This window comes from Triticum urartu, chromosome 1A (assembly GCF_056163025.1).
Source record: "Triticum urartu cultivar PI428250 chromosome 1A, HENAU_Tu73, whole genome shotgun sequence".
NCBI classification, from domain to species: Eukaryota; Viridiplantae; Streptophyta; class Magnoliopsida; order Poales; family Poaceae; genus Triticum; species Triticum urartu.
Genome location: NC_141873.1, coordinates 369,541,584 through 369,562,557, shown reverse-complemented (window position 1 = coordinate 369,562,557; position 20,974 = coordinate 369,541,584). Strand labels below are relative to the sequence as shown.

The 20,974-nt window shown below is 46.6% G+C and overlaps 1 protein-coding gene and 1 long non-coding RNA gene across 3 annotated transcripts; both read right to left on the bottom strand.

Annotated features, from left to right (window-relative positions):
• Window positions 1-7,131: 7,131 nt before the first annotated feature.
• On the bottom strand, window positions 7,132-10,094 carry LOC125533646 (uncharacterized). 2 transcript variants are annotated; one of them, XR_015613491.1, is made up of 4 exons: window positions 9,530-10,094; window positions 9,105-9,399; window positions 8,947-9,015; window positions 7,133-8,735 (listed from the first exon to the last, which is right to left on the bottom strand). It is a non-coding gene; the product is annotated as an uncharacterized LOC125533646 (long non-coding RNA). The 2 variants fall into 2 exon arrangements; XR_007294324.2 differs by having other exon boundaries at window positions 7,132-9,015.
• Window positions 10,095-16,768: 6,674 nt separating this feature from the next.
• Window positions 16,769-19,435, bottom strand: LOC147991279 (uncharacterized). The gene is made up of 4 exons (XM_087538263.1): window positions 19,333-19,435; window positions 18,210-18,330; window positions 17,704-18,114; window positions 16,769-17,207 (listed from the first exon to the last, which is right to left on the bottom strand). Exons 2-4 carry the CDS (start codon window positions 18,324-18,326, stop codon window positions 16,947-16,949), a joined length of 789 nt encoding a protein of 262 aa, XP_087394389.1. The 5' UTR covers window positions 18,327-18,330; window positions 19,333-19,435; the 3' UTR covers window positions 16,769-16,946.
• Window positions 19,436-20,974: the final 1,539 nt, after the last annotated feature.

Genomic DNA, 20,974 nt, shown 5'->3' with positions numbered 1-20,974 from the left:
ACTTTGCAAATGAAGCACAACGTCAACACAATGCAAAGATCTTGACAATAAGAAGTGACAACGGCACCGAGTTCAAGAACTACACCTTGGATGAGTTTCTTAGTGATGAGGGATCAAGCATCAATATTCCGCACCTTACACCCCTCAACAAAATGGTGTTGCGGAGAGGAAGAACAGGACGTTGATGGATGCGGCAAGGACCATGATGGCGGAGTTCAAGTCTCCGTACAACTTTTGGGCCGAAGCCATCAACACCGCGTGTCATGCATCCAATCGGCTCTACCTCCGCAAGGGCTTGAACAAGACTCCATATGAGATACTCACCGGTAACAAGCCCAACCTCAAGTACTTTCGGGTGTTCGGGTGTAAGTGTTTCATTCTCAAGAAAGGTGTTCGGTTGTCTAAATTTGAGGCTAGAGCTTATGAGGGCATATTTGTTGGTTATGCTACAAACTCTCATGCTTACCGTGTCCTCAATAAATCCATGGAACTTATTGAGGAGACATGTAACATGGATTTTGATGAGAATAACGGCTCCCAAGTGGAGCAAAGTGGCACTTGTGATGTAGGTGATGAAATTCCTCCTCAAGCCATAAGAAGAATGGGTGTTGGTTTTATCCTACCCATTGAGGAACCCCTTGTGGCCGAAGGAGAAGGACAAAGCTCCACTCAAGTGGATCCATCACCAACCCAAGGCCCACACGCTTCCGAAGAACAACATGAAGGCCCTCATCCTCAAGAACATGACCAAGGGCAAGATCATGCTCAAGACGGTGTTGACACATCAAGTGATGCCCAAGGTCAAGTTCTCTCCTCCGAGCAAGTCCAAGAACAAGAACAAGCTCAAGACGACGCTCAAGATGATCAAGTGACCACTCCTCGTCTCACCCCCGAGGAGGAATTGGAGCGTCGTGCCGCCAAGGTTGCTTCCAAGCTCTCCACCAAGGATCATCTCATGACGAATGTGCTTGGAAGCTTAAGAAAGGGGGTAAGCACTCGTAGACAATTAGCAAACTATTGTGAGCATCACGCATTTGTCTCTTGTGTTGTACCCCACAAGGTCTATGAGGCGCTAGAAGATCCAGATTGGCTCAATGCCATGCATGAAGAACTCAACAACTTCGAGCGCAACAAAGTGTGGAGATTGGTGCCAAGACCGACGGGGAACCACAATGTCATTGGAACCAAGTGGATATTTAAGAACAAGCAAGATGCCCATGGGATTATCATTCACAACAAGGCTCGTTTGGTAGCACAAGGCTACTCCCAAGTCGAGGGTATCGACTACGGTGAAACCTTTGCTCCCGTTGCTCGTCTTGAACCTATTCGCATGTTGATTGCTTATACTTCTCATCATAACTTTAAGTTACAACAAATGGATGTGAAGAGTCCTTTTCTTAATGGTCCCATTAATGAATTGGTTTATGTCAAGCAACCCCCCGGGTTTGAGGATCCCTACTTTCCCGATCATGTGTGTCAACTCGATAAGGCACTCTATGGCCTTAAACAAGCCCCACGTGCGTGGTATGACCACCTTACCGAGTTGTTACAAGACCGTGGTTTTGAAGTTGGGCTAATCGACCCCACTCTTTTTACTAAGAAGGTCAAAGGGGAGTTGTTTGTGTGCCAATTATATGTTGATGATATCATCTTTGGTTCCCCTAACAAAGCTTTCAATGAGGAATTTGCCGCTCTCATGACCTCAAAGTTCGAGATGTCTTCCATGGGAGAGTTGAAGTTCTTTCTAGGGTTCAAAGTGAAGCAAAGAAGAGAAGGAACCTTCATCAACCAAGCCAAATATACTCAAGACATGCTCAAGAGATTCAAGCTAAGTGATGTCAAGCGGGCTTCCACTCCAATGCCCACCAAGTGCCAACTTGACATAGATCCCAATGGTAAAGCGGTGGATCAAAAGGTATATCGCTCCATGATAGGCTCCTTGCTTTACCTTTGTGCATCTAGACCGGATATCATGTTGAGTGTGGGAATTTGTGCACGGTTTCAAGCCGCACCTAAGGAAAGTCACTATGTGGCGGTCAAACGAATCTTTCGATATTTGGCTCATACCCCAAACTTTGTCTTATGGTACCCAAAAGGAGCAAACTTCAAGCTTGTAGGGTATTCGGATTCCGATTGGGCGGGAGACAAAGTGGATAGGAAGTCCACTTCTGGAGGGTGCCAATTCCTTGGTTGCTCTTTGGTAAGTTGTGTGTCTCTCTCCTCCACCGAAGCGGAGTATGTGGCGGCCGGTAGTTGTTGTGTACAACTCTTATGGATGAGGCAAACTTTAAAGGATTACGGTGTCATTTGTGACAAAGTGCCTCTTTGGTGTGACAATGAAAGTGCCATCAAGATCTCTCTCAACCCGGTGCAACACTTCAAGACGAAGCATATCGAGATCCGGTATCACTTCATCCGGGATCACATTAGGCGAGGAGAGATCGATCTCAACTATGTCAACACTCATGATAACCTTGCAGATATTTTCACGAAGCCCTTGGATGAAGCAAGATTTCGTGAGTTAAGGCATGAGCTAAATATCATTGATTCGAGCAATGTTGCTTGAACCCTTGCACACCCCACCATACTCAACGTGTTGTCTTGTTTATATGTAGGCATGGACATAGGGGGAGTGTTGTTCTCTCAATGAACTCTCCCTCCCCCCATTATGCATAAATTGATCAAGTCTTTCACATTACCCATGTTTGATGGTACTTGTGCTTCAAAGACGAGTTTTGGTCATGGACCCAAGGATAATTCTTCGCGGTGCCATACCAATTGACTCAAACATAGGTGGCTACAGCCATCGCCCTCTCTTTGGAGAGGTGGTGTCTCATGGTTGTTTCATTTTGTCGTTTGCCTTTCTGCCTTTGTGTGTAGCGTGGTCTCATGGTGCCGTGTTGCCTCGGAGTGTTAGTGCAAAGACCCCGTTTTTCATGTGCTTAAAACGTGCATCTTCTTGAGCCCACGGTACTACTGCGGCTTGCCGCGGTACTACCGCTTTGAGAGGCACGGTACTACCGCGCCATAGCGCGGTACTACCGCTCAGGTGCGGTACTTCGGAAGTACCGCGCCGAGCGGTACTACCGCGATGGGGCACGGTACTACCGTGCCGTCGAGGGAGCATGGGGGTTATGACTCGGGCAGGGGAGTTCCAACTCCCCATACCCATTCACTTGTCTCTCTCCCCACATCTCTCTCTCTCTTGCTCAAGAACGGCGCCGGAGGCCCTCGTCGGATCTCCGTCTCCGGCCACTCTCCTCGGATTCCGACCGGTGGGATCGTTCCCCACCACTTCCTCTTGCCATGGACCAAGGTTTTTCCCCAAATCCCTCTTTTTCTTGGTTGTTCTCTCGCTTCTAGGTTTTTGGGGAGATGCTTGTTGTTCTTGAGATTTTAGGCCAAATCTATGCAAGAGTAGGATGTAGGAGAGTCGTGTTGCGTAGGAATCATACTTGATATGTTGTCTTGTGGTAGATTTGTCCAACCGTAGTACTGCCGCGGTTTTGCGGGCTTTTCTCGGATTTGAACTTGTTCGGATCTGACATGGTGCGGTACTACCGTGTCTCATGTGTGGTACTACCGCTCGTGCGGTACTACCGCCCATCAGGTGCGGTACTACCGCGCTAGCTCGTGCGGTACTACCGCTCATCAGACGCGGTACTACCGCGCTAGCTGAGGCACTAAGCTCGTACTACCGCTCCTAGACCCGGTACTACCGTGACCTTACACGGTACTACCGCGACTAAGAGCAGTACTACTATCTTAGTTCCGCGGCACTTGGCAGTACTACCGTAGGGGTCAAATCTCTCTCTAGGCAATTATCTTGTGTGCTTTCTGCATGTTTCTTTTGCTTTGTTGTGGTCTTTGCATTGATCCCTCTTGTTTGTCGTGGGTGTTTTGTGTTTTGTGTCTCAGGTGGTGGCTCTCGCTGTTCCAATCCTAGTCATGACACTGGCTCCAAGCGTCTGCGCAACCCCCAAGATGAAGCCCCAGAGGGCTCCAATGCCCCCAAGCGCAATGTCAAGACCACTGCCAGTAAGCAAAAGGAACCTGCTAAGGGCATGGATGAGATTTCAGTCACTGAGTATGTCGAACGCCGGAAGATCAATCCCTATGTGAATGCTCGGGCTATCCTCAGAGGCACCGAGTTGCTCTGGACCAAGCAACAGGCTCTCATCTATCTGGATGTGATCAAGAACAAGCAGAATACCTTCGTGGATGTCAAGTGGATTGACATGAATCACATGCGGAAGGACAAGTTTCGTGACTATTTTGGAGAGGCTCTGGACTTGGTGGAGCAGTTTGCTATTGAACCGGTGATCTCCTTTCACCTTGACTATGACCCTGAACTTATCTGTCAGTTCTTTGCCTCAGTGTACTTTCATCCCGGGGATGAGCGGAGGATGATCTGGATGACCAACGGCCGTCAGCTGTCTGCTACATGGAAGGAGTTCATGGATCTGCTTCACATTCCTGATGACGGGCTTCACACCCCCGTTGGTGTTCGCCCCCATGCCAACTCTGAGTCTGCCAACAAGAACCTGCTTCAGCCTTTCCTTGTTGAGAAGGTGCTCCCCAATGGCAAGTCAACTTGGGTGTTGAACTCCTTTCTGGATATCATGCATAGCATCTTCCGCAACACTCTATTCCCACGCATTGGCGACAAGGACAAGGTCCATGCCTATCTAGTGGACATGTTGCTCCTGTGTGTAGAGGCACGTTCATCTTAGACTCAGCCACTTGATGTCTCACACATCATGTGGTGTGAGCTTCGATTTGCGGTGTTCACTCGCAAGGTACCTATCTATGGACCGTACCTGTTTCTGCTGCTCTCCACCACTTGGGAGAAGATGTGCCCTGGTGATGAGTTCCTTGCTCCAGACTGGATTCGCCATGAGTCCATCAGCCTCCGCGTCAAGCCCAACTGGGCCAACACCACTACCCGTGCTGAGGCCTCTTCTGCTAGGAGGGCTGTTGGTGAGGAGGAGGCTGCTGCTGAGAATATTGCTGAGGACCGTCCTGCTAGATCCACCACACCTTCCTTTGAGCCATCGCGGGCCAAGAAGTTAAAGGACAAGATGAAGACTCTTTTCTGCATGCAGGCAAAGGGACAGTACATGGCTCACGTGGCAGACAAGGAGAGTCGCCGCCGTGACAAGAAGGTTATGAAGCTCTTTGGAGAGGATGTGTCTGGCGGGTCTGAGGACGTCATCACGCCTGAGGCTGCCTAGATGTCGAAGCCGGGATACAAGTGGACCAGTTCAGGGGAAGACATCGAGGAGACCGTCCCCGCCGCTGAGTCTGACGAGGAGCACGAGGAGCAGTGGGACGACTTCTCTGCCTGAGCCACCCCGTGTGTGTAGGTGTCCTCTCTGCCTTTTTGGCGTCTCGATGCCAAAGGGGGAGAGAGTGTAGGGATTTGCGTTGTGTCGTGCTTGGTGTGTTTGTTTGCTTTGTTGTTTGGGCCTAGTTTGCCTCGTTTCGTTTGCTTTTGTTTGGTTTAAGCTTTCGAGACCTATCCTTCATATGGTGTAAGACATATGCACTCTATCTATCTTAGTTAACTTATGTTTGTGCTATCTTGTCTTGTGATAGCCTTCCTATTACTAGATATGCCTCGTCTCTATAATATAGGGGGAGCTTTGATCCTAGTATGTGTGCCGTGCAATTCAAAGCACTCATCTAAGTGGCACACATCTAGGGAGAGCCCGTCTATATTCTAGAGAGGAGGGGTTTGTGGTTGCTTAATATTATTTCCCCTGTGCAAATCCCGTATTGTCATCAATCCACGAAAAAGGGGGAGATTGTAAGGGCATATTTATCCCTAAAGTGTTTTGGTGATTGATGAAAACGCGTTTGTGGACTAATCATGTGCCTTAAGTATCCCAGACATTTCATCGCTAGGCACAAGACGGTTGGGTGCCCCTCGAAGACTGTTGAAGACGGCGTCTTTTCTACGTTTCTTTTTGGTGGATTTGAGTCGTAGGAAAGCAATACTATTAAGAGGGGGTCCGCGTCGGAAAGATTTGGGTGGAATCATCACGTACACGTCTCCTTCTAGTCCCCTCCTTTTCCCTTGGAGCTTCCTCCGCTTTCTTGCCTCCCTGGTTCTGGCTGCTGATTTGGGTCGCGGTAGTACTGCTCCCAGGAGAGCGGTAGTACCGTAGGCACCAGCGGTAGTACCGTGCGGTGGCGCGGTAGTACCGCAGGTGCCCACGGTAGTACCGCTCCTCTGGAGCTGCACTACCGCTGCCCACCAGGCTAGTACCGCTCCTTTGCGGTAGTAGGGGCGGATGCCATTTTTTACATCCACACCTACCGCGGTAGTACCGCTTTCGCTCCGCGGTAGTACCGCGCTATGTTGTCAGGCAGTAGTACCGCCCCTCGGCAGTACTACTGTGTCGGGTTTTTGCTTCTTCCGTTTTTTTGCGGAATTAGGCACGGATGTTTCCTCCCCCCTGGCTAGGGGATTTCTGCCTTACGGTAGTACCGCATGGAGGCGCGGTAGTACCGTACTCGTGGAAGTACCACCCTCAGCTCCTGCGCGTCAGATCTGACCTTGCTGTCGCTGGGGTTGCGGCAGTACCGCGGGCCTGTACGGTAGTACCGCATGGCCGTGCGGTAGTACCGCTTGGTAGCAAGCGGTAGTACCGTGCAGCCTTGCGGTAGTACCGCTGGCGGCGGGCTGGTTGGTGGGTAACGGTTGGATCTTTGTCCTACCTATATAAGGAGTCCCCTTCTTCCCCGTTGACTCATCTCTTCCAACCCTAAGCTCCATTATTGCTCTAAGCTCCATTTTCGCCCGATCTCACTCCCTAGTCAATCAAACTTGTTGATTTGTTCGGGAGTGGTTGAGAAGGCCTCGATCCACACTTCCATCAAGAGAAATTTGATTCCCCCCACTAATCCCTTGCGGATCTTGTTACTCTTGGGTGTTTGAGCATCCTAGACGGTTGAGGTCACCGCGAAGCCATAGTCCATTGTGGTGAAGCTTCGTGGTGTCGTTGGGAGCCTCCAATTGAGTTGTGGAGATTGCCCCAACCTTGTTTGTAAAGGTTCGGTCGCCGCCTCCAAGGGCACCAATAGTGGAATCACGGCATCTCACATTGTGTGAGGGCGTGAGGAGAATACGGTGGCCCTAGTGGCTTCTTGGGGATCATTGTGCCTCCACACCGCTCCAACGAAGACGTACTTCCTCTCAAAGGAAAGAAACTTCGGCAACACATCCTCGTCTCCACCGTCTCCACTCTTGGTTATCTCGTGCCTTTACTTGTGCAAGCTTATTTATATCATATCACTTGCTTGCTTGTGTTCCTATTCTTGTTGCATCATATAGGTTGCTCACCTAATTGCATATCTAGACAACCTACTTTGATGCAAAGTTTAAATTGTTAAAGAAAAGCTAAAAATTGTTAGTTGCCTATTCACCCCCCCTCTAGTCAACCATATCGATCCTTTCAGTGTGGGCATCAAGGATCGCCCGTGCATTGATTGCCCACAGGGTGTAGCCGTCCGGCGCGAGCACCGGCATCCCCATGGACACCGATCCGCCCGCGCTGCCTCCGCCGTGTGGAACCAGAGCCATCGCCGGCGATCTCCTTCAGCTCGCTCCGTCACCTTGCTCTGATACCAAATGTTGGCGCAGCGATCTCGAGCACTCGACGGTGATCACCGAACACACGACCAGAGAGGAGGAGGAAGAACACAGAGAGTTTGCCGGCGCATGAACACCCCCCCACACACGGACGGGTTCTTTGTATTTCTCCTCGAGCACGAACTCGATCTCGTCAGCGATTACACAAGGGTGGAGTGGATCTTATACCCGCGAGGTCCGACATGCCGGGCCGCGCTCGAACGCACCCACCTGCCACTCGCCACGCCCCGCACGCGCCGGCTCGCGCGCTCCGATCACGCACGCATGCGATCGCCGCGGCCATGCTGCGCGCCCGACGCAGTCCACTCCTCCTAAACCTCGCCAACTAACTCACGCGGCCACGCGCACACACGCACACCTACACTTGGGCACGCACGCACGCGCCCAAGCTCGCCCTGGCCCGAGTCCGACGTGGCCACCGCACGCACGCACGCACACCGCACACCGGGCTCAGCACGGCTTATTCCCAACAGGGCGCTTCCACGTTAACTTTGAGCCTCCATCCGGGTTGACGACTGTTGATGGATGTCTCTGTCTGCCGTGGTATTGCCGACAAGGACTGCTTGTAGCGGCCACATGCTACGGCTTCCTCAGTGCCGGAGCACTTCATGACGACGCATGTTTTGATCACGAGGGCATCACTGTCCTCGAGGTTAGCGATGGCGCAGGCGTACAATACAGGCACGACTCACCATTGAAGCTAGTGAACATGTAGGTGAAGCCGGGAAGCTGGGACTGGGAGATTGGCACAGTGACAAATGAGGAAGACGGAGAAGATAGCGAACTGGAACGGCGCAACCTCGGCAACCTAGGAGCGTGGCGAATTCGAACAGTAGGTCGTAGGAGCGAAGCTCCGCGAGCAGGGCCACTACGTGCGGCCTGGTGCTGTTGACGGCGGGCTTGATAAGCTCGGCACCATCCGCCAAGACCTCGGCCGTGTTCGGGTCTCGACGCCTTAGAGGTCACCGGTACGCGCTTGAGGCGCAGTAGCGCCACTGCCAGCGCGTCTCCGGCGAGCCCAGCATGACTTCCGCGCGGGGCACGTTCTCCACGGCCAACAGCGGCATGACCTGCATGGCTGCACCCAGAGGCGGAGTCAGGATTTCTCAAAGCCTAGGGCTAAAACTAACTGACTAAAAATAACGTCAAATAGCATGCACACCAACATGTGCTAGAAGTATGCCACAAATTCACATTAAAGATGAAATGTAAATTCCTTATTACCATGAGAGAAAATTTGATAAAACAAATAATTTAACAAAGTGCATTTTACAAACATTGTTTGGTACCAAATTGATGAAGACTTGCTTAATTCTAGGCAATTGTTTCTTCACCAGCAATAGTAGAAAGACCTGGAGCTGCAAACATAAAATCGAGTATTTAAAATTAAGACACTGGACATATACTAAAATCAATTGTTCGTATGATATTTTGCAAAAAAAAATACCATTGTCACGAAGTGCACGAGGTAGTAGCCCCTTTTGTTTCCTCATTTTTTGATAGCACCGTATAATCTTAATATCATCAATGCTTGCAAATACATCACGCTCAATATAGCACGCCAAACGATGATTCATCCATTCATCATTCATCTTATTCCGCAATTCAGTTTTGACAATGCTCATAGCTGAGAAAGCTCTTTCTACGGTTGCTGTAGTGACAAAGCAGAATCAAGGATTTTGAACAATATTTCTTCTTCAATTGTTTGAATCCTCTTCATCTTGGATTTTGAACAATATTTCCTGTTAACAAATAACAATGAAATAGAAGTGATTAAAGTAATACAATTGAATGTCACAAACTCATTGACTTGGGCAAATAGAAAGAAAACTAAAGAAAATTAGATGACAGATACAATAAACTGAAGATTACCTGTCCTGTCTTGCTGTCTAGCCGATTCTGAAGATGATAAGGAAGAAGGGCTGGAGCCCGGAGGGCACTGCTAGGAGTCGACGAGGCGATGATCCGTGCTCTGAGCGGCGAGCGCCAGCCGCCTGGGCGCAAGTACAGACGCGGGACGCCGATCTGTCCCGTGGGAAATGGCGGGCGGCTGAGGCGGCGCAGCTGTGAACGGAGACGTTTTTTGATCAATTGGGCAAAAGATGAGGCGAAACACTGGATGAATGATTCTTTAGAAATCGCTACTAACCAAACCAACTATGGTGGTCTCGAGTTGTGGCATAGGACATCTCCATTGGGCTGGGAAGTGGGAACTTATGTAGGCTGAACATGGGGCTGTGCTTGCACGCCTGGGGCTGGGCCTTGTATGTATATAAATATAAAAAAGAAACTAATGAATGTATGCCTGGCCAAGCCTGGGGCTCCACGAATATTGATCGTGCCCTCCATTCCAGCTTGGCCACACGAAGAGAAGAGGCAGGCTGGGGGGTGGGAGCTCGACGATGGGGCACTGATGGCACGGCAGAGGTGAGGTATGGAGCATCGGGACGGAGAGGAGTCTATTTATAAGCAAATATAAAAGCGGTGGAACTGCTGCACCAGATTCTACGGGAGCCTTCTTTAGGAGAGGAGAAGAATCTAGAAGAGAGAGAACTAACGAAATATCTGGAAGGAACCCACCACCCATACCTCCACAAATCACGTTTTAAAAAATGTGAACCTGTGCAAAAAATGACACGTAGGCAATATCTGAGGACATGCAGATCAGATCGTCCCAATCCAAAGACACGCTAGCATCATGCTGTCCACATGCAAATTGAACACGGGATCAGTATATGCATGCAAATATCCAGAGAAGAAAGAGGGACGTAGTCAAATCAAACTCATCGAGCCCACGTGAACCGATCAGGGACAAAGAGCATGTTGCATGTCCCGACTTACCCCACATGCAATCAAAAATACTAAACCCACCAAAAGAAGCATCACAGCAGTTCAAAAAATTTGGAACGAAACCCTCGATACACAATGCATTTGTACACCACCGTGTGTTAGAATTAATGGGCTAGGCCCATAGCAATTTCTGAAATCTCAAAACCCATGTGTAAAATGGCAAGTGATGGTGCTAAGTTTAGTCCCACCTTGGAAGTTGAAGAAGAGTTGGACCTCTTTATATAGTGGGTTCTCTCTACCACTCTAAGTGATGTGTGAGAAGAGAAAGGGAAAACCACACGCGCGCTCGCTCGCCTCGCCCCGTTTTATTTTTATGTCTTGGCAGACAAGTTTTTTGATTTCTTGTCCGGCAAGTATACGAATTAGAAACCGAGTCGGTTTGGGATTGTAGTCGCGACACAATACCGCCTCTGGTCTTAATATATATACAGCTAGCCAGAGATACACCGAAAAACACCTAGGGTTTTGCCTCATCTCACAACTTGCGCCGCCATCGTAGTCTACTCCATCCCAAACGCCGGCGTGCATCGGCGCTTGGGAGAGCAGGTCTCCGGAACCGTTCGTCTTTGCGATCCTGCACCGGGAGAGGACGAATTAGGTTTTTGGGAAGCGCTGTGCGCGACTGCTCAAATTCGTCATCACGGGTCGTCTTCCGTCCAAGTCGGGCGGTGCTACTCATCGTCGTATTCATCGCCGACAGCAGCAGATCGTCGACAACATCGTCATCAACACTGTCGCACCCATAATAGCTAACGATCAGTACGTCCAACATCCTTTGTTCATGTCTGTTTCTACAGCTACTGTTACGTGTTTGCTGCTGTTATGCATGTCTTGCTGTTCTTCTAGTTTGCTAGATTTTTGCATGCTAGTATCTCTTCTAGTCATGAATTATTTACTGGAATTAATCATGAACTTGCCTAATTTTCCAACACCATGTACCAAAAAATAGCACGTGCCATATCCAAATCTCATCATGGGTCATTTTCATCCAAGTGGTGAATAATGGAGCGAAAACCTTGCCGGATATAGAGGCTTGGTTATATACACTTATTTTAAATGTGCGAATATATTAGGATTAGTGGCAGATATACTTATACAATATTTCATTTGCAATTTAGACCTTATGTAGTACTGCCTTCATATCAAAATATAAAATGATTTTTGGTCTAGATTTAGATTAAAAAGCTGTTTTATATTTTATTACACAGGTAGTATATGGGGCATGAGTTGACAATCAGTCCATCCTTTTAGTATGCATAGCACAAATGACCGAGCGTTGCAATGGGAGACATTGTTATACGTCTCATGCCTCACTAATTTTCATCCATCTCATCTCCTCTTTTCAGTCCGCCACATACCCGTGCGTTGCAACAGGATAAAAATTACCTGCACTCCTATGGTATTTGTAAAAAAGCAATGCATTGCAACAGGATAAAAATTCACGACACTCCATATGGCCAAGTGATCCCATTTTAAACATCTCAATAGGTCATCGACATTTTTATTATGCGCTTCATATAATTCCGTTTAATTAGAGAGTTTTCCTTCCTTGTTTCTCTAACTGAAATTGGTGTACGACTTCCTCTTTTCCACTCGACATCCATGGGGTGTACTCCATGTCAACTATTAAAAGATTTAACTTGCCACTGTATTCGCATCAATACATTAACCTATTATATATAAGAAGTCATTGTTGGTTAAAAAGAGAAAAATAGACAAAAACATCTTCCAAAAAGCAAGCCATTTATCTGGTGAAACATATATGAAAATTTACAATGTGATTTTTTTTGCGGTGAAAAACCCAGATAAAAGAAATATATGATAGAAAATAATAACACCTAAAAGCAAAACATTAGGAACTTCATTTGGCATACCTTTATTATAGCAAATAATCATCATTAGATGGTCTACTCGCAAAAGAAAAATATTAGATGACCAAAATTGTATACAAACACTATAAGTATGTAAAAAAATATTAGATGTGTCCACGCAATAGTGTACTGTTCACGTCCAGAATGCACACGTGTGTTTTGTGCTAGGCTGAGGCCCCTGGTCGCATTTGCCCGGCTTGAGATTTCTTTCCTCCCCTTACCAATTCATTTCCTTTCTTATTCTTTGTCTCTTTCTTGCCTTATTTATTTCCTTTCTTTCTTTATTTGCCTCAATTTCTTTCCTTCACTTTCTTTTGTCTCCATTACTTTCCTTATTTTTTTTGTCTCCATTCCTTTCTTGCCTTAATTATTGCACGTCTTCATTATTTCTTTGTCTCAGTCCTTTCTTTCCTCTTTGATTATTTTTAATTCCTAAGACGGCTACTTAATACCAGGAAACTGAAAAACATATATAAATGGAAAGAATTCTATTTCAGCGGGCGACGTGGGATTTAGTCTAACAATGGAGTTTGTGCAGCATTGATGGGCCGGCCCATAGTCCCCATCCAACCATTCAATACATATACACTTTATCTCTTTTAAAGAAGACAAGAGATCCTTAATGGGTTGGCTAGTGTGTATCCTTTCAGCAGGATGGTCTTTGAGGTCGATCCCCCACGGGAACAAATTTGTTTAGCGACGATTTCTTAGCGTCGGGCGAAAACGACAGACGAAAGAAATAGAAGGACTAAAAAAAGTGGAAAAACAATCCTCCTTTTAATATTAAAAATAAAGATAAAGATTAGGTAAAGATAAAGACTAGGATGCTAGTCAACCGGCCTCCATGGCGAGCCCCCGATTTCGAGCATTCCTGGCCGTCTGGTTGTGTTTTCACCCCGTCTATCCTCAGCCGTTAGATTTTGACTGCATGTTTCACCTCATTTGTGTTTTCACGGTGGGCCAATTCGTTTATGGGGTCGTGTGTCTTGGCTGGGTGCGATGGTGGAACGGTCTGATTGGTCTGTTCCTATGGGAAAGCCCATTGGCCAGAGAACTGTATGAACCCTAGCCACCCAATCCTTAGCCAGTCAGCCGCTATAGCCACACCCCTGCCTCCTCCTCCCTCCTATCTCCCTTGTGCACCGTCGCACCCTCTTCCTCTTCCTTCGTAACCACATCCTCTGCCCCACGAATTTTGACGCAAATAGCAATTGTGTACATCAACCGATGTATAATTAAGATTTTCTCTTTTTAGAAAAAAATACCTAGTAAGGTTTTATCACCGGTTTTTTGTCACGAAACCATACGTATAGTTAACCTTACTGGGTATACATCGTGGAAGGTTAACTATACATCGTAAAAGTTAACCTTACTGGGTATACATCCTCTGCCCCACGAGTTTTGATGCAAATAGCAATTGTGTACATCAATCGATGTATAATTAAGATTTTCTCTTTTTAGAAAAAATACCCAGTAACATGCGTATGTGTACATCAAACAGCCGCAACTACGTATAGTTAACCTTCCATGATGCGGCTGTTCGTCAGTTTTTTGTCACCGGTCACATGCCAGTGGGGGTTAACTATACATGTATTGTGTTGATCCCCAAAATCCAACATCCCGCGAAGCTGAAGGACTTTCGTCCAATTTATCTGTGCAATGTGATTTACAAAATAGTGTCTAAGTGCATGGTTAATAGACTCAGACCATGTCTAACGCATCTTATCTCCTAAAATCAAAGCGCATTCATTCTAGGACGCTTAATCTCGGATAATTCTATTATTGCTTTTGAGTGTATCCACCACATCCAAACCTCTTCCGGGAATAATGATTTTTGTGCTTATAAGCTGGATCTCTCAAAGGCATATGACCGTGTGAATTGAGACTTTTTGGAGCGTGCACTTTTGAAGTGGGGTTTTGACCCACGGTGGGTTGCTCTGGTCATGGAATGTGTGGGATCGGTTAAATATTCAGTGAAATTTAATGGCCGTCTTTTAAAGCAATTCTCACCTTCCCATGGTTTGCGACAAGGTGATCCCTTATCACCTTTCTTATTTCTCTTTGTGGTTGATTCCTTGTCATCTCTCTTGCATGTGGCAGTCCAACAAAGAGGGCTTGAGGCTATCAAAATTTGCAGAAGAGCTCCTGCTATATCACACTTGTTATTTGCGGATGACTCTTTGCTTTTCTTCCGTGCAAGTACTGATTCGGCGATGATTTTCAAGGATGTGTTGAGCACTTATGCTTCAGCTACGGGTCAACTTATTAACCCATCCAAGTGTTCCATATGTTTGCTGACAGTTGTCCAAGTCAAGTTGCAGAGGAGGTAAAACATATTCTGGGCGTAATACAACAAGAGTTCGAACCAAAATATTTGGGCCTCCCGGTTCCTAAGGGGCGCATGCATAAGGGGCGGTTTGGTCCTTGCAATCCAGGTTGAGTAAGTGTTTGGTGAACTGGAACGATACTCATCTTTTGCAAGTAAGGAGGTGCTTATAAAGGCTGTTGCTCAAGCTATCCCGGTTTATGTTATGAGTATTTTCAAGCTTCCCCTATCTGTTTTGTGATGACTTGACAAAAATGATGAGACAATACTGGTGGGGTGGAGAATGGGAAGAAAAAGATGGCATGGGTTGCTTGGGAATGAATGTCGCTCCCTAAATCTCAAGGAGGTATTGGTTTTCATGATATGTGAGCCTACAATCAGGCACTGTTAGCCAAACAAGCCTGGAGGCTTCTCACCTCTCCAGACTCATTGTGTGCTAAACTGCTTCGTGCCAAGTACTTTCCTAACGGGAACCTGGTGGATACAATTTTCCCAGCGAACAGTTCTGCGGTGTGGAAGGGCATCGAGCATGGTTTGGACCTAGTGAAAAGAGGTATGCTCTGTCGGGTCAGCAATGGTGCTAGCATAAGAGCTTGGAGGGATCCGTGGATTCTGAGGGGTCCTCCATTTACCCCCAATTTGCCAAAGCGCAATTGCCGCCATAACAGAGTACAAGACTTTCTTGATGACCATGGTAACTGGAAGCTTAATTTGCTACAACAGTTCTTCTGGCAGGCTGATGTAGAGGCGATACAGAAGATCTGGACATCTCTGCGTCAAATGGATGATTTTGTGTCATGGCCTTGGGACAGATCGGGTATGTTGAAGGTCAAGAGTGCCTATCATTTTGCAATGTCGACACTGAGGGATCATGTCAACCAGGGTGCGTTGAGCTCCGCCCCAACAGGTGACCGGCCGGTGTGGAAGCTTGTCTGGAATGCGGCTGCTCTCCCCAGGATGCGACACTTTGCCTAGCAGGTCATCTCGGGATCGCTTCCTACAAATGCCGAGAAGTGTCGAAGACATATAGGAACATCCGCATACTGCAGTCTATGTGATCGGGATGTGGAAACGTCATTTCATGCGCTGCTTGTATGCCCTAATGCTGCTCTTCTCTGGGATACAATGCGGGCAATCTGGCCACTGCCTAATAGGTCTGACATCATATGCACGGGCTCGGAATGGCTGCTTCATCTTCTTACTGAATCCAATCAGCATATCAGGAGAAGGATCATCATGGTTCTTTGGCGGACCTGGCACTTGCGGAATGAAATCACACATGGTAAGCCCATTCCCTCTTTGGATGTGTCGCGTTCGTTTCTATCGAGCTACTACAATACCTTCCAAAAAAATCCGCTGAATGTCGTGGAGATTCTAAAAGGGAAAGCCCCGATAATAGCAGATGCACTCATGCAAGTGCCCCCCCCTCTGTGATACGTACACCACGCAAACCATGGCCTTCCCCGGGGGCACATGAGGTGGCACTTGATACGTCCATTTTGCATCATGCTTTTATATCGATATTTATTGCATTATGGGCTGTTATTACACATTATGTCACAATACCTATGCCTATTCTCTCTTATTTTAGAAGGTTTACATGAAGCGGGAGAATGCCGGCAGCTAGGATTCTGGGCTGGAAAAGGAGCAAATATTAGAGACCTATTCTGCACAGCTCCAAAAGTCCTGAAACTTCACGGAAGTTATTTTCAGAATATATAAAAATTATTGGGCGCAAGAAGTACCAGAGGGGGGCCACCCACCAGCACTACTAGAGAAAAGCTTACTAATGGCGCTGGTTTTTTACATACCAGTAGCGCGGGCACCCGCGCTACTGCTAGGGCGCTACAGCTATTATTTAACAGTAGCGCGTTTCTAAACAAGCGTTGCAGCTAAAATACTCATTAGTAGCGCCGATTTCTCCACCAACGTTACTACTATCATCACGTAGTAGTAGCGCCTTATTTTCTCCCCACGCTACAACTAGGAAAATAGAAATAAAAAATAAAAAAGCAGCCAGGTGCAATATTCATGGAAATCAAGACAAGTCTAGTGCAAATAAACTAAGTTCAGAGAACCATCTCACAAACATTAACGACAGTACCACATTTAATATAACCACACAATCTCACAAACTCATATAGTAGTCAACAATGCATGGATAGATCATAGTCGATAAGTCTACTAGGTAGTCATACTAGCATATATATGGTTCAACAGCCACACGCATGCATATGAAGTTCTAGATGATGTCGATGACGACCATCATCCTCAAGCCTGGGCGGTGGGTGTTCCTCATAGTAATTAGGATTGCCTGTCCAACATGAAGATTTTTGCCGACGAGGAAGCTCTTCCACCCAACCGAGTTGAAGTGTGTGTGACCGTCCGTGTCCACGCCGTACGCACAAGTGGTGACGGAGCCCCTTGCGGTAAGGCGTATTCTAGCAGAGCCTTCTTCATCAGGCTTGATACCACAATTCTTAGATAGGCTCTTTGGCAATTGCTGAATAAGAAAAACATATCAATTAATAAGTAGCCTCACACATTCTACACTAAGTATAACAATAAAGCATATAATATTCACTAAGCACATAAGATTCACTAAGCATATAAGATTCACTAAGCATATATATCATCAGACTCTACACTAAGTATAACAATAAAGCATATAAGATTCACTAAGCATATAAGATTCACTAAGCATATATATCATCGGACTCTACACTAAGTATAACAATAAAGCATATAAGATTCACTAAGCATATATATCATCGGACTCTACACTAAGTATAACAATAAAGCATATAAGATTCACTAAGCATATAAGATTCACTAAGCATATAAGATTGACTAAGCATATATATCATCAGACTCTACACTAAGTATAACAATAAAGCATATAAGATTCACTAAGCATATATATCATCGAACTCTAAACTAAGTATAACAATAAAGCATATCATCAAATTACTCTAAAAACTACAGTAAATGCAACATACCATGATATGTCGATCAACCATGGTACTTGTCAGGCAGGTCATGAATGGCACCCCGACGAAGTCAGCACGTGGCGGAATGATGTCCCATAGGTTGCACACCTCCTCCTCGCTCAACTTCATTCTTTGAGCTACGATGGCATCACCGAGTGGGTCGTCATCATCCTCATAATCTTCTGCTTTGTTGACATAAATCACGGCCAGCTTGGGTCTTTCAGCTCTGAAGGAGAAGCTGATCAACTCAACACCGGTGATATGCATGTGGTCGATGAAACGGACCCATCCATCTCCTCCCACCCGCGTCATCTTTCGTCCTTTCTCGATCTCCATAGTGTAGGGGCCCCCAGGAGCCTCAAAGGTCACAGAGTCTCCAGTCAGATTGTTGAGTTCTGACCTCACATTGCATGGGATGATCTGTGTAAAAAAAGCAAAATGATATATACACGATGCATTAATGCCAATAACACTAAAAACAAAATAGTAGTTACTAGTTTCATATAATTTATTACCGCCGCATGAAGAAAACTAGACTCGAAGTAGATGCCAAACAGCATGCCAGTTGCAAGGTTGCTAGTGCACCTTGACTTGCACAGTCGACATGGTGGTGGTGGTGGTGGTGGCGCCATTTCCCTAAAGCAATATGATTAAAGGATTAATGATCCAAAAAGTAAACATAAAGTTTTCATAGCTAGAGTTCACATGGCAAGCAAAATAATAACTAAAAAGTAAACATAAAGTTCAGTCCAGGGGAACACTTTATCTATTCCCACATCCAAAAGTTGAACCAGCTAAGAATCTTCCAGAACACAATAAGTAAACATCCATTCCACCTTTGGCATCAGATGCACAATAACTAAAACTATAAAAGGCAAACACCCCCCTTTTCGATCAGATACAACTCTCTATCTATCTGTGTTTTCTTTTTCTGAAATTTACCAAAAATGGGCTCACAAACAGCATCATAAGAACTTAGCAATTTGAGCATCACCACATACAGATACTCTCTTCAACCTGAAAGAGAGTATCGAATCAAGCATTGATTTTTCCATGAAACCACATAACAATGAGGGCTTCTTGGTCATATCTTTATGTGCATCAACAAAGAAGCTAGTGGCAGTAGCCAAGAATTGAAACCCTCAACCGTTGCTGTCATATCAGAGCTAAAAAATGCTCACGATTCTACGGTTGAGCACTATGGTTGTTCCAGCGAAGGAATGACAAGTAGTTACAAGTACTACATCAATGATCCTAAATGTCGGAAACAATAGTCACGACATGGACGCCTCCTCTCTAAACTCTACAACACTAGGCACCGCCGCCGCCACCACTCCTCCAGGGGCAGCAGCCAAGAATTGAAACCCAAGTTTCAATTATATGTGCTAAAAGCCTCTACTTCTCTAGCTACTTCTCTCTACTCTCTCCTAAGTTTCGGTGAGCAACAAAAAGCCTCTACTTCTCTCACCTAACCCCTCTCTCTACTCTCTCCCCAATCACGCGAGGAGCATGTCGCATCGAAGCGCGGAGCCACCATGCAATCCCTAAATCCCCAAACATGGCGAGCCGCCGTGGAAAATCGATTGGAGCCTAGCTAGTGTGGCGCGCGCATGGAGGAGGAGATCGAGGGGGACTTACGGGGCTGGAGCGTCGGAGTTGGCGAGAGGCGACCGAGCGTGGTGGCGGCGCACGGCACCGTCGACGGGGGTGAGGCGGCCAGGGACGAACCCTAACCACGGCGGCGTCGTCGGGCGGAGGGGATCGATTGTGAGAGTGTGAGGGGGTGCGGGGGCGCTCGGGCCGGTTTTCTTTTGCTCTAGTAGTAGTGCTGTTTAGAGGCCGGCACTACTGCTAAGCCCACCAGCTGTAGTGCCCGTTCAAAACAAACGCTACAACTAAGTGGGCTACTGCTTTTGCCTTGCGGCCCATCTAACAGTAGCGCGGCCCAAGCAAACAAACGCTGCTGTTATATATTAGTAGTAGCGTGTTTTCTGCCAAGCGCTACTGCTAAATACTAGTAGCGTAGGGTCATAAACAGGCGCTACTGGTAAACTTCTATCTATAAGCATTTTCCTAGTAATGCAGCCACGAGTGTGGGGGCGCACCCTACACCCCTGGGCGCGCCCCCTGCCTCGTGGGCCCCTTGGTGGCCCTTCGATGCCCATCTTCTGCTATATGAGGTCTTTCATCAAGGAAAAAATCATAAGCAAGCTTTGGGGAAGAAACTCCGCCGCCACGAGGCGGAACCAATCTAGGGCTCCGGTGGAGCTGTTCTGTCGGGGAAACTTCCCTCCGGGAGGGGGAAATCATCACCATCATCATCACCAACGATCCTCTCATCAGGAGGGGGTCAATATCCATCAACATCTTCACCAGCACCATCTCATCTCAAACCCTAGTTCATCTCTTGTATCCAATCTTTGTACCCAAACCTCAGATTGGTACTTGTGGGTTGCTAGTAGTGTTGATTACTCCTTGTAGTTGATGCTAGTTGGTTTACTTGGTGGAAGATCATATATTCAGATCCATTATGCATATTAATACCCCTCTGATTATGAACATGAATATGCTTTGTGAGTAGTTACGTTTGTTCCTGAGGACATGGGAGAAGTCTTTCTATTAGTAGTCAAGTGAACTTGGTATTCGTTTGATATTTTGATGAGATGTGTGTTGTCATCCCTCTAGTGGTGTCATGTGAACGTCGACTACATGACACTTCACCATTGTTTGGGCCTAGAGGGAGGCATTGGGAAGTAATAAGTAGATGATGGGTTGCTAGAGTGACAGAAGCTTAAACCCTAGTTTATGTGTTGCTTCGTAAGGGGCTGATTTGGATCCATATGTTTCATGATATGGTTAGGTTTACCTTAATACTTTTGTTGTAGTTGTGGATGCTTGCAATGGGGGTTAATCATAAGTGGGATGCCTATCCAAGTAAGGACAGTACCCAAGCACCGGTCCACCCACATATCAAATTATCAGAGTACCGAACGTGAATCATATGAACATGATGAAAACTAGCTTGACGATAATTCTCATGTGTCCTCGGGAGCGCTTTCCTTCATAAAAGAGTTTTTCCAGGCTTGTCCTTTGCTACAAAAAGGATTGGGCCATCTTGTTGCACCTTATTTACTTATATTACTTGCTAATCGTTACAAATTACCTTATCACAAAACTATATGTTACCGATAATTTCAGTGCTTGCAGAGAATACCTTACTGAAAACTGGTTATCATTTCCTTCTGCTCCTCATTGGGTTCGACACTCTTACTTATCGAAA

Coding starts and splice junctions, on each gene's coding strand:
- LOC147991279 (XM_087538263.1), bottom strand. CDS start 18,326: ATGGCGCCACCACCACCACCACCACCATGTCGACTGTGCAAGTCAAGG. Junction 18,115..18,209: donor CTAGTTTTCTTCATGCGGCG/GTAATAAATTAT, acceptor TTTTTTACACAG/ATCATCCCATGCAATGTGAG. Junction 17,208..17,703: donor TGGTTGATCGACATATCATG/GTATGTTGCATT, acceptor TTTCTTATTCAG/CAATTGCCAAAGAGCCTATC.